The sequence below is a fragment of the Parasteatoda tepidariorum genome, chromosome 11 (assembly GCF_982258835.1).
Source record: "Parasteatoda tepidariorum strain Cologne lab strain chromosome 11, Ptep-v5.0, whole genome shotgun sequence".
In the NCBI taxonomy this organism is placed as follows: domain Eukaryota; kingdom Metazoa; phylum Arthropoda; class Arachnida; order Araneae; family Theridiidae; genus Parasteatoda; species Parasteatoda tepidariorum.
In genome coordinates, this window is record NC_141765.1 from 7,918,231 (window position 1) to 7,930,695 (window position 12,465).

At 29.1% G+C, this 12,465-nt stretch overlaps 2 protein-coding genes across 10 annotated transcripts in view; one reads left to right on the top strand and one right to left on the bottom strand.

Moving 5' to 3' along the window:
* The window catches only part of LOC107453214 (G protein-coupled receptor 83), a 59,468-nt gene extending 54,856 nt beyond the window's left edge, over positions 1-4,612 (top strand). For all 7 annotated transcript variants that reach the window (XM_071187454.2, XM_071187462.2, XM_087155305.1 and 4 more), the window contains one exon: positions 2,831-4,612. In XM_071187454.2, the coding sequence (XP_071043555.2) occupies positions 2,911-4,299 (1,389 nt within the window). In that variant the 5' untranslated portion in view covers positions 2,831-2,910 and the 3' untranslated portion in view covers positions 4,300-4,612. The remainder of the gene's footprint in view (positions 1-2,830) is intronic.
* A 1,212-nt stretch (positions 4,613-5,824) lies between these two features.
* Positions 5,825-12,465, bottom strand: part of Ufd4 (ubiquitin fusion-degradation 4-like) — a 171,340-nt gene continuing 164,699 nt past the window's right edge. For all 3 annotated transcript variants that reach the window (XM_071187447.2, XM_071187446.2, XM_087155303.1), the window contains 3 exons: positions 10,660-10,753; positions 9,359-9,509; positions 5,825-7,319 (listed from right to left, as the gene is read on the bottom strand). In XM_071187447.2, the coding sequence (XP_071043548.2) occupies positions 7,037-7,319; positions 9,359-9,509; positions 10,660-10,753 (528 nt within the window). In that variant the 3' untranslated portion in view covers positions 5,825-7,036. The remainder of the gene's footprint in view (positions 7,320-9,358; positions 9,510-10,659; positions 10,754-12,465) is intronic.

Consider the following 12,465-nt stretch of genomic DNA (forward strand, 5'->3'; position numbering starts at 1 on the left):
AATATTTGTTGATCCAGGGATATTTGTTGATATCTGCAAACTCATGAAGGATAAAAAATTTGAGACTAACATGACAGAAACGGAAAAAGAAACTTGGGCTGCTTTCAAAGATGTCGTCAGTAAATTTCTGGGTTATTACAAGGATCATGATTATAAGGAAATTGCAATGAAAATGCTGGGCAAACTTAAAACGTTGGGTTGCTCCATGAGTGTAAAAATGTATTTCCTTCACTTACGTGGACTTTTTCCTTGAAAATTTAGGAGTAGTCAGCGAAGAACGAGGGGAAAGGTTCCATCAAGATAACAAAGATATGGAGCGTAAATATCAAGGAAGATGGGACAAGAACAAGTTCGTTGACTACTTTTGGATTATAGCTCGGAATAAACCTGAGATAAAGCATAAAAGAAGATCATCAAGAATAAGTTTCAGAGGAAAACGAGTATATACTTAAATAGAAAATTTTCTCTTTTGTTTTTTGCTTGCTTTGTTTGTTTTGTTTTTTGCTTGCTTTGTTTGTTTTGTTTTTTGTTTCAAACTTTCATATACACAGACACAATATTTGTTATTCTTGGCTAATCGTCAATTTTACGTAAGTTATCTCAATAAAAACAAATTAAAATGGTATGTTGGTGATTTTCTTCTATAAACTGATGTAAAAAGGTTGAACACAAGGAACTTATTGTTTTATTGCAGAGGTGACTTCTGCGGTCTGGTAACAGTATTTTTTATTCATTCTAACCAATAAAAAATTAGCTGATAGCTCAAAAATCAATTTTCTTTCGCAAGATTAAATTTTACATAGATCAAAATGAATGAAGAGAACAGTTACCGAATAGTACATGCAAAATTGCTTGAGAGAATTCTTTTCCAAATATGATTTTAGTAAAAACATTAATATCGATTTTATAAAAAATCCTGATGTGATTGGGAAAAATGAAGGTCATTTTCGAAATCAGCACATCAAATAACATATAAATCAACAATAACCTCTCTTGTATTTTTCAAAAAGTTCAATTTCGCAGGCTTGTGTTATTAATGGTGACTGAGCCCTTAAGTGTTGATCTTAGATTTGGATATACCTTAATTTTTGTGCACTATAATCTTATGATCCATTTCAGCGATTAATAATTCTTGGTCTTAGGAAATAAAAGAGGGGGTTAAACTATTCTTGCTCTTCCTGTATAATAGTGGGAAAGGTCAGAATTGTAATTCTATCATTATACCTGTACTAGTATTACACAGAACTATTTACAATTGTTTTAATTGATAGTTTTGTATTCACTAATAAAGATTTGCAGCAGTAGAAATTAGTTAGAATTTGGACACTTTCAGTCAGTTTTTATTCCCTTAAAACAGTTCTTTGATTTCATCTTTAGAAAGATTCTAGAAAGACATGTTGATAGATAAGTAATTTATTTATGACGCACTAGAAGTGCAAAATGAACTATTGGCGAGGGTCTGGGAAACCCCTTTGAGAATGATCCGAAGACATGCCATCACAATTTTGATCTTTTGCAGAGGGGATGACTCCCCGCTATGGTAGCCTGACAACCTGAGCATGAAATCGCGCAATTAACGGTAGAAAATTTTAACGAGGACTGACACTACACAGGCTGATGAAAGTGGTCACCCAACCACTTGCTGTTCCCAGTGAGTGATGCTTGACTTCTGTGTTATACTGGGAACCGTGTCTTTACGATGGGTTCACTACGGGAGGAAACATATTGATTGTAATCATTACAAAACATCCCAGAAGTACAAAATACATTTACCAGATAAAAAACTTTTACAGAGAGATATTGTGGTCTCATATGGTTTCTGAAATTATTTAAAGCTACGTTTAATCTAATGAAGATTTTATCTCATTTGATGAGCTTCGAGAAAGAACATGCTAAGTGGAATGATTTTATGTAAATCAGCTTCAGAATGTATAGAAAATTCAAAGGGTATAAAACTTCTAAAAAGCATTTTTTCTCATTTAATACTACTGTATTTGAAACAAAATGAAAAATCACTTAGTTTCTTGTTTGTGCTTAAACATAAAAACTTTTTTAATATTGGAATGTTTTCAAATATCAATTTTTCATTGTCCTTTCACTTAGCTTTTTCCATTTTGCTAATGGTAGTAGTAGTTGTTCATTTTACGTCGCACTGGAGCTGCAAAATGGGCTATTGGCGACGGTCTGGGAAACATCCCTGAGGATGACCCGAAGACATGCCATCACAATTTGATCCCCTGCAGAGGGGATGGCACCCCCGCTTAGGTAGCCCGACGACCTGCACGCGAAGTCGAACACTTTATGGTAGAACAGTTTAACGAGGGCCAATACCGCACACCCTCGGTCCCTAAACAGACTGATCCAAGTGGTCACCCACCCGCACACTGACCGCAGCCAGTGATGTGCTGGGAACCGTGTCTTAACGATCAGTCCACTGCGGGACTTTTGCTAATGGTGCCTTAGTTTGTAATGTCATATCTAATAAAGTATTTAGATATCCATAACTATTTTCTAATTGCTAAATTCATTTCAAAAATTTAAATTAATTGAATTCAAATAAAACAAAATTATTAAAAGTGCGGTAAAGCAAAACTACTTCATCAAAAACAAGACAACATTCACAAACAAAGAGCTAAAGGGATGAACGAGTTAAAGATTATAAAGAAGTTCAGCAAAATTAAGATATTAAACAAGTTTTAAAAAATTTTAGGCCTTTTTATTCCAAACATGACGAAATAATTCATCTAGGGTATCAATTAATAGTTAAAAACATACTAGACATATTCGCATCTAATATAATGTTTTGAAACCATATCTTCTCTTTTTTTAGGATTCCACTGAAGTGAAAATGAAATTTTAAAGAACAACAGTCAGCAAACTAAAAAATTTCCTAATTCATGTAATTAAAAGATGGCTCACAAGGGAGCAGCTTTTAAAATAATTGATCATTTTTTTAAAAATGAATCATCAAAAAACCTAAAGAGTAGATTATATCTTTCAGAAAACTGTAAACTGTTTCCAGAAAATGCTTATTTATGCTCTTCCAATGTTTCACGTATGACTAAATTTACAAATTGGACTGAGCCGCATTGTTCATATATTGAAGGACATGAAATTCGAAATGTTTTAGTGACATTTTTTGTCATGTTAATTGTGTGCATATCTTTATTTGGTAATTCCATTTTATGTAAGATTGTTTTTTTTACAAAACGCAGATCTGCAACGAATATATTTATAGGAAATATCTCTATCTCTGATATTTTATTGACTGTCATCAATGTACCAATGCAATTTATTAGCCTTGTATTACTTAACTGGCCTTTAGGTTTAGTCATGTGCAAAAGTATGAGGTTTGTCCAAAATTTATCAGTTACAACATCATCTTTCACAATGGCTTGCATTGCTTTACACAGATACTATTTGATAGCACACCCATTAAAAGCTAAGCCAACATTGAAAACAACAATCAGAGAACTAGCTTTTATTTGGATTTTAGCAGCAATGATATCACTTCCGTATGTTTTTATGGCCCAAATTCAGATAACATATTCATGTCAAAAGTTAATTCGCTGCAATATATTTTATCCCGAGCCTAAACATCAAAATCGAAAAATATTTACTTTACTATCGTTTTTTCTGTCCTATATAATACCTCTTGCTTTAAGTGCTATTGCATATATTCAAATTTGCAAAATTATCATGAAAAGAAACATAGTTGGCTTTGTAACACGTGACCAAATAATCTATCATAAGGCAGCTAAACTGAAGACCATTAAGCTGTTGGTATCTGTTTTAATAACATTTGCATTATGTTGGCTACCAATAAATATATATCATATCTACCGTGATTTCTCAAAACCATTTATTGAGAAACACAACTCAAGTATATATGTAATTTGTCACATGATTGCAATGAGTAGTGTATGTTTTAACCCATTTATTTACTTTTGGATGAATAAGAAGTTTAAAAAAAGTATGAAAACTTATTTGAAAAATATACTCAATGCTGGGAAAATTCAAAATTGCAGACCGTTTACCTTAATTTCTAAAAGACTACACAGTTATCAAGCTGTACAAAATGACACAGCACTCCAAAATGAAGATTGTAATAATCATTTTAAAGCAACTGAAATGCAACGAATATCAGAGGAAATGAAGAGCAAAAGAAAGCAAAACTGTGTTCCTCCAAAACTTGTTTCAAGAATAAATCCAAATTTTTTTTCATCTCTGCCAAATATTCATGAAATATGCGAAATCGAAGTTCTAGGAAAAAACATAGAAATTTATTTGCATCAATAACTTCTACCAATATTTGTGAAACTTCAGTGTAACTATAACATTTTAATCATTTGTACTGTTATAAAAAAGTAGTTACATTCTTTACATAGACGAGAAAATCCTGCAATTTTATTTGCCTGAACCTAGATATTTGATGTTTGAATGAAGATCACCAGTAGATATTGTTATAAGTGTTTGTATTTTCTTAATTACTAATAAAATGCTTAATTATTTAGTTGAAATATTATCACATACTCTATTATGCAATTTTTCAAATTAATAAAAAAACTGTAAAAAAAATAAATAAAACCATTCAAAAATATACCATAATTAAGTTTACATTACTTCCAAATAACTCCACACCTGTTACTTTCCAAAGGGGACTAAATAAGGAAACCCTTCTATCGGAGACTTAAGAGTCCAGAAATCTTCACAGATCCTGGTACAGTATACCCTCGCTATCTCGAACTTCTATATCTCATAAACCTTATTATATCCAAAAATATTTTTCGTCCTGCATTACATATCCACCTAATGTTAATTTGAGTTCCAATGTCAAAGAGTTTCTTCTCAAAACCTTGTTATGTCAAATAATTTTTGAAATGCAAAATGAAATTTTTTTTTGGAAAAATTACAATGCAAGTTTATATTAAAGCAAATCTTTTCTATTTAAAGCATAATTGTTTTTTTTTTTTTTTTAAATTATCAGTGCTGTATTTAGACTTATTGTCAACTATGATAACATACATAATTATTCGTAGTTATTCTTATGTTTTACGATTCTACATTTTTTAGTACTATTTTAGAAAATATTTTTGTACTTTTTTAAACCTATTTAGCTCTGAACTGGTTATTTCAAAATTTTTTTAGCTTCCCTTTAACTTTGAGATATCGAGAGTATACTATATATTTATAAAGTATGCTGTCCTGTTATAACAAAATTTGCAGGAGAGAAATTAGCATTATTATACACAAAAACTTAACAATGCAGGTTCAAAGCATAATGTTAATATAAAATGTTTCCTAAAAAAATTATTTATTCCAGCAAACTATCTGTATTGTAACCACTAAAATTTCCAGATTACATTTTTTTCTCAATTAAAAAAACAAAATATTTTCTAGTTCTGACTATTAAAGACAAAATGCATTTGACTCTGTTCACAGCACCATTTTATGTTCACAACAAAGCTTCATTCTTATGAAATATTTTTTTCTGTTAACTTACAATGAAATAAACCAAATAGCTTTACAAAAAAAAAAGTTTTTTTTTCAAAATGGAAATAATATAGCTAACAATTCATGCTTTTATAATCATCTCGTTATCAAAAATAAAAAAGATAACTAATGGCCATTATTAGCTATACATTCATGCAAAGAAGCAAACAAATTTCAAAAAAAAAAAAAAAAAGAAATGTCTACTTCCCCAGGGTTAACACAAAATAAATATCGCAAGAAATAAAATTTCCCAATGTTGTCACTCAAATATGATTCATAAAAGAATATGGTGTCGAAAAATAAAAACAGTGTAAAAGAAAAGATCTAAGTAAACATTTTTAAAGAATCTTTATTTAGAGAAGTTATTAGCTTTTTTTTCATTACTTTTCATATCACAATTATTATTACACTATCTAATGAAATAGCTTAGCTTCCAACAACTGCAATTATAAAAAAATATACAATTTTAAACTTGATATTCCAGAATTGCATTTGAATTTTAAAATTATACAGATAATTAACTATGATACTTAAAATATAGAAATAAATTTGTATAAAACTTTCAATTATAAAAATGTTAAATAAGAGTAAAGTTAGAAATTAAATAGAATATTTAAATTTTACTAAAAAAAGATTGAATCATGCAGATTATTACTTCAATAAATAAGATTAACTCATTTAATTATTTGGAAGATTCAATACATTATTCAAATTATACAAATAAAACATTATTTAAATTTTACAAAAGAAAAGAAAAAAAAAGATTGAATCATGTAGATTATTACTTCAATCAATAAGATTAATTCATTTAATTATTATGAAGATTCAACACATTATTTAAATTATACAAATAAAACATTATCTAAATTTTACAAAAAAAAAAAAAAAAAAAAGATTGAATCATATAGATTATTACTTCAATAAATAAGATCAATTCATTTAATTATTAGGAGGATTCAATTCATTATTTAAATTATACAAATAAAACAAATACATATGTCCCTTGCATATGGAATGGACTATCCTGTTGCTACACACAGTTCAGCAAACAGGATAAAATAGTTTAATTCTGAGAAATCTGCAATAATTATTTTTATTACATAACAGATCATTATTAAATTGACTTTGTAAAGAAAACTATTTAACATACTTTTAAATAGACAATTCATTATAGTCAATGGAATTCATTAATCCCATCAACTGCTATACACAGCAATATCACAATCGTATGACATGAAAGATATTTACACTCTGCAACAGCAATGCTGTAGCAAATCATGAGGCACCACTTTGGAAAGGCAGTTAATGAACCTTTTCTTTTTCAAAAGTATAATAGGTACTTCAACAGTTTTAAAGTACTTATCTAAATATAAGGAAGCTCTCATGATTAAATATATTTGGAGGACTAGGGGAGGCACACAAAATTCCTGTGTAATTTCTCAGTCAACAGTTCCTGAGAATTCAGGCAGTAAATCCTTTCGTAGATTTGATGCTTTAAATGTAGATACAATTAAAGAAACTGTAAAACTAAAACAATTTTAAATCAGTTCAAATGAAAACCTTTTTCTCTAGTTGCCGCTAAAAGCCTTTCTTTCATAATTTCTTCAGATGAATAATCAGGTAGCTTCAAATAATGAGCACAAGTATTTACAGAGGGATAGCTGCCATCTGTTGCATCCACTTTTCGAACAACAGTTAATCTTGGGTGAAGATTGGCTAAGCCACCAGGAGGCAATGATGAGCAACCAGTGGCAAACTGTAGAAAAGATTTTCGTTCTTTGCCATCCATCTTAATTAACACATTAACAAAATTTTGAAATCCTTGACTAAAAGAGGGAGAGAAATCTCAATAAACTGAAAACTTACAGTTACAAAAAATGTTCTACATACAATGATGAGTTTAGTAAAAAACTGAAAACATCAATCTAAAATGGTATGTGCAAAACACATTTTAAATAATTAAAAAAACCCCTGAAATTTGAGCAAAAAAAAAAAAAAAATGCACGCGGGACGCATATAGCCATAGAATATTATTAACATGATGATGTGCTAAAAAAAAAAGACTCATTCCTGTTAATATACAAGAACATACATGCAAAGAGTATTATGTCTGATATTTCGAAATACAGTTGAGTAATTATAAGTGATGTGATAGATATTATTATCACATACATCACATTTGTAAAAATGGAGAAGTATTAATAAGTGATGTGACTGGATTTTTGGTAGTTTGGAGTAGCCTAGAGCAGTTACAAGAGATTATAAAAATTATGCATTTTATTTCTGATTTTTATTTTAATTTTTTTTTCATTTCTAACGAAAAAGACTTCAAGTGGAAGAAATTTACTTTAACAATAGTAACAGTATTACAGAAGACTTAGGAAACTTGAAGCTAAGAAACAATTTTAAAAAAGTTATTAAAACTTTTAATTTATAAATTTTTTTACTAATAATTGTTTTATAAAAGTTCACTTTATTTGATGCACTAATTTTTATATATTTGTAATTCAACATAAATAAACAGAATGCAAAGATTATAAAACAATTTAAATTTCAGTCTACCTAAAACAAGAAATTAATATTATACCTTGTGTTACGCATATGTTAGACTTGACAAAAATAGATTCAATTTTAGCAATTATTGCAGCATTATTACATGTTGATTTGCATTTTTTAATAATTAATATATTATTAATAAATTATAAGATCCAAAGCCAGGTTTCAATTTATAAAAGACCACTATATTTAATTCCCAAAAACTACACAAATTAGTTCTGCACTTAGAAAAAATTTCAATTATGAATATAATTAATAACAAGCCTGAATAATAGAAAATTGTCTGTAAAAAAGTAAGAAAGTATTATTTCTTGTAAATATATCAATATATTTTTTTAACAGTCAAAAAATTTTGTGATTGTTTTGTTCGTTAGTTGCATCCCTTTAAACTCCCAGACCCAATTAAAATAAACTACATGCTAAAAAATACAAATTCAACAATTGTAGCTACCAGGATATTCTATTTTCTCAAAGTAATATTGATCGGATGGTGATAGATATGAAAATTTATTTCGATAGTTGAAACTAATATAAAGACATTTTCAACTTTTTTATAACAAAATTGACATCAGTTAATTTCTTAAACGGTGCATACAAACTATGGTGAAGTCCTATATTCACCAAAATTCATATTTTGCTTCTGTAATATTTAAATTTTTGAATCACAAAACAGCATTTAATGCAATATTGAGTGAACAAAATGAGGAGGGTAAATTCAATGGACAGATTAATAGAAGGCAGAAGATTTGAGTCTCGGCACCGAAAACATAGCAAAAATGTAGAAAACTTCCACAAAATGGGTCATAGTTTGCAGCTGTGTAATTGCTATAATTTAACTCTAAAGAAGTATTGTAGCAGTTTTAAATGTTGAATATATGATGCAAAGGCTACTTTCAATTTATAGAGAATCCATTTAGCTCCAAATAGTTTCAAATATAGAGAATAGTTTCAAATATAGAAGTATAGAAAATTACTTTAAAAATATGAATATTAGATAGCAAGGCTTTTTTTAACAAATCTATAAATTTTAATAAACGTTTCTGTAAAAACAGCGAACAAATTTCGCAAATGTTTTGTGTTTTGTACATTGAAATTGCCACCCTTTATACTTTAAAGACAAACTAAGATTAGCTAAACGATAAAATGTAAAAAATCGGTGCCTGAAAAACTGTTATGGAAGGTTTCATTTTTAATGAATACATCAAAAACAAAAATAGCTAGTTTGAAAAGTTTTTTCGAAAAATTGATCCACATTTCTATTTTCCATAACTTACAACAAAAGCAAAACACACAAAATTATGTTTCCTACCTATCTTTTGTAAATCCTAATTTTGGCTCTGTATAAGCAAGAATGTCTTCCCTAGACCAAGAAGGGTTTTGATCACCACATAACATCAATCTTACTTCCTCAGGACTGAAAGCACCAAGTTTCTCCATTGGGAAAACAACATTAAATCCAGCTTTAAAAAAAATTTTAAATATTCATTTCCTTGAAACTTACATTTTCTGGCTGTACAAGGCATTCAAAAAATTTGAAAACAAATGTTTCACAAAATATATGTCGAATAAAAAGATTTGTATGATAAATACTTTAAAAAGATTTATTCAATGATACCAAACATGAATTTTTTAAATTATTTAATACAAGCCTCTCTTCTTTATTGCAAATTTGGATATTTCAGAATTAAGTACTCAATTTGACTTACAGGTTTTTGCATTTTGATACACAGACTAAGCTGTAATCAACAAAATGAAAATATATTACAAATTGCTTAATGGAGAGCTTGAGAATTACAGATCAAATAAAAATGAACATGTTTGATACTTTGGAAAAAATTATCTAGCAATAGCAAACTCATCCCCAACCCACTAAGAAAGGAGCAAAGTCTAGTTTCTAGTAGAGTAGTCTTTCAATCTTATTTTTATTTACTTAAAATGCAGAATCAATGAGAAGACTTTTTAACACAACATTACTAATTAAATAAGCAAGTGAAATTGTTTTTCAATAGAGAAATCAAATCTGAAAATTTAAAAAAAAAAGTTGCTTCTTATTTAAAATTTTTTAGTTGCCTCCTGCCTTAATTACAGAGATTCAAATTTGGTGTCTTTTGATATGTTTATTTATTTTTTTCAAAATATCTACCAAAACCATTGCTTTTAATCTGATGTGCTTCTCGAGATAATTCTATTTTAAACAAATTGTATCTCATTTTAATTCTCATTGATTATAATGCCATCTATGAACCAACATGCAAAACCATACCAAAGGTAAAATTTTAAGCACAAGTCAAATCTGCAATATGAAACAGGGGTATCAAGACATTGATATTTATATATATATATTTATATTGCCCAACCCTTGGGGATAAGGATCAAATTTGGTATCATTAAAGAAATCTTTTGGAAATATTTGACAAATGCGTTTATAGATTTTTGATCTTCTGCATGTTTCTGAAAAAAATTTCACATTTCTATACTTCCTTAGCTGTATAATGAGAGTAATGCTTTAGATTCCTGTTTTAAAATTAATGTAGAAACAGTTATTTATCTGTTGATCATTGATGAACTTATAAAATTCAGACAAATTAATAAGAGTTAGTGGTAAATTACCTTTAAATGCTTCAAGTTGCTTACGAATGCCTTTATGTAGACAAAAATCAGTCATTAATTCAATATATTCTTCAACGTTTTCCAGTGATACAAGCTGAAACAAAGATACTTTTTTTTAAAAATATAAAAAGAATATCAATAATTAAAATTTATTTAGCAAAGAATTATTTTTTTAATAAGTAAGGATGAAATGCATCTCTCTCATACTTAAGGAAAGAATAAATTTTTTTAAAAATGAAAGGTAAGAATAATTTTTTTAATAATTTTTTTTAAGGTAAGAATGATTTAATTTAATGATATTCCAATTAATTTAATGGTAAACAAGTCTATTCTTAAGCACATAAAAATTGGCATATTTTTATGGGAAAACATTGTGAAGTAAGAAAAAGTTATGTTTAAAACTATTATACAACACAGTAAAATACCAAACAAACCCCCACCTATAATTTCATCAAAATAAGCCCCGCTCCACCTCACACATCGACCGACAGCCTCTAAATATCCTGACTCCCTCGACTATTTCTACTCTTTCAACTGGAATAAAACGAAGAACTGAAAACAGGTTCTAGAGAACATATCTGCTGAGGTCACTAGCCGTTTGACTTCACCCAAAATCATCTGTCAATGAACTGGGGTGAAAATGCTCGCTTTATTAACAACTTGTGAAGTCATAGCCTCTATCTAGGTATCTAAAAATTTGGGAGTTAGCATGTAAAAAAGAAATTTTAGAGTTGGATAGGGGTTGAGAAGATGAAACAGATTGCTTTCTTATCAGAATTCTCCCTGATTGAATGGGGGAGGAAGGAATAGGGCAATGCGAAAATCAGTCTCAGTTTCAAATCTTTTCTCAGATAGTACTGATGCCAATTTTTTGAGCCAGGATGACAAAAATAAGTTCTTACACAGTAGCAAATGAACTAGAAGTTATTAAATAGCATAAAGGTAATGAAGACATCATCACAAACATTTTAACATTGACAGAAAATGCATCAAAGATTGAATCAACACTACAGAGAAAAAAAATCATGGATATTAACGACTAGCCAGAAGCCATTTTCAGAAAAATTGGATAAGTTGCCTTTATTTTATTTATTTTTTTGAAAAAAAATATGAAAACGGCTTAGCATTTTCAAATAGGAGACTAGAGAAGTATGAAAGCCCTTAGCTTTAATGATTTTAAGACTTTTATGTATATTAAACAGTGATAAAGAAGATTTAATATCTCCATGTGTGAAAGGAGGTATGAATGTGATTCAGACACTATCTTTCAACTATGTGAATGCTGTAAATGGATTTCTTCAAGCCCTTCAATCTATGTGTGTAAAAAATGACTACACAAATTTTAATATGGCAAACACAGATCAAACAATGGCACGATTTGATGAGCCATATTCACGAACCATTTTAAAGTGAAATCATAAAATAAGAATTTCTAAAACAGGATATAAGAAGAGAAGATTTTGAGTGGCATTAGAGGCAATGGCATCTAGCCATCAAAACTTCACATTTATTATCAAGGTACTGAATAGCCACACCCCACTCCTGAACGGGCAAGATTTAAGAATTCCGCTCTACCATTGACGGAGCCTTGGTAGACAAGATTTGGAAGAGAGGCAATCAGGATGATTTGCAAAGGTTACTTGTTTTTGACAAAACGGAGATCCATACGGATCCACTTATTTCAGGGAGGATAAAAAACCTTAACAGCTTGTACAAGCCTCTTACAACCTGCTGATCCACTTGTCAAAAACAAAAAACCCATGTTGGGAACATAAAAAGGCCACCCTATCAAGATGTGAACATCGT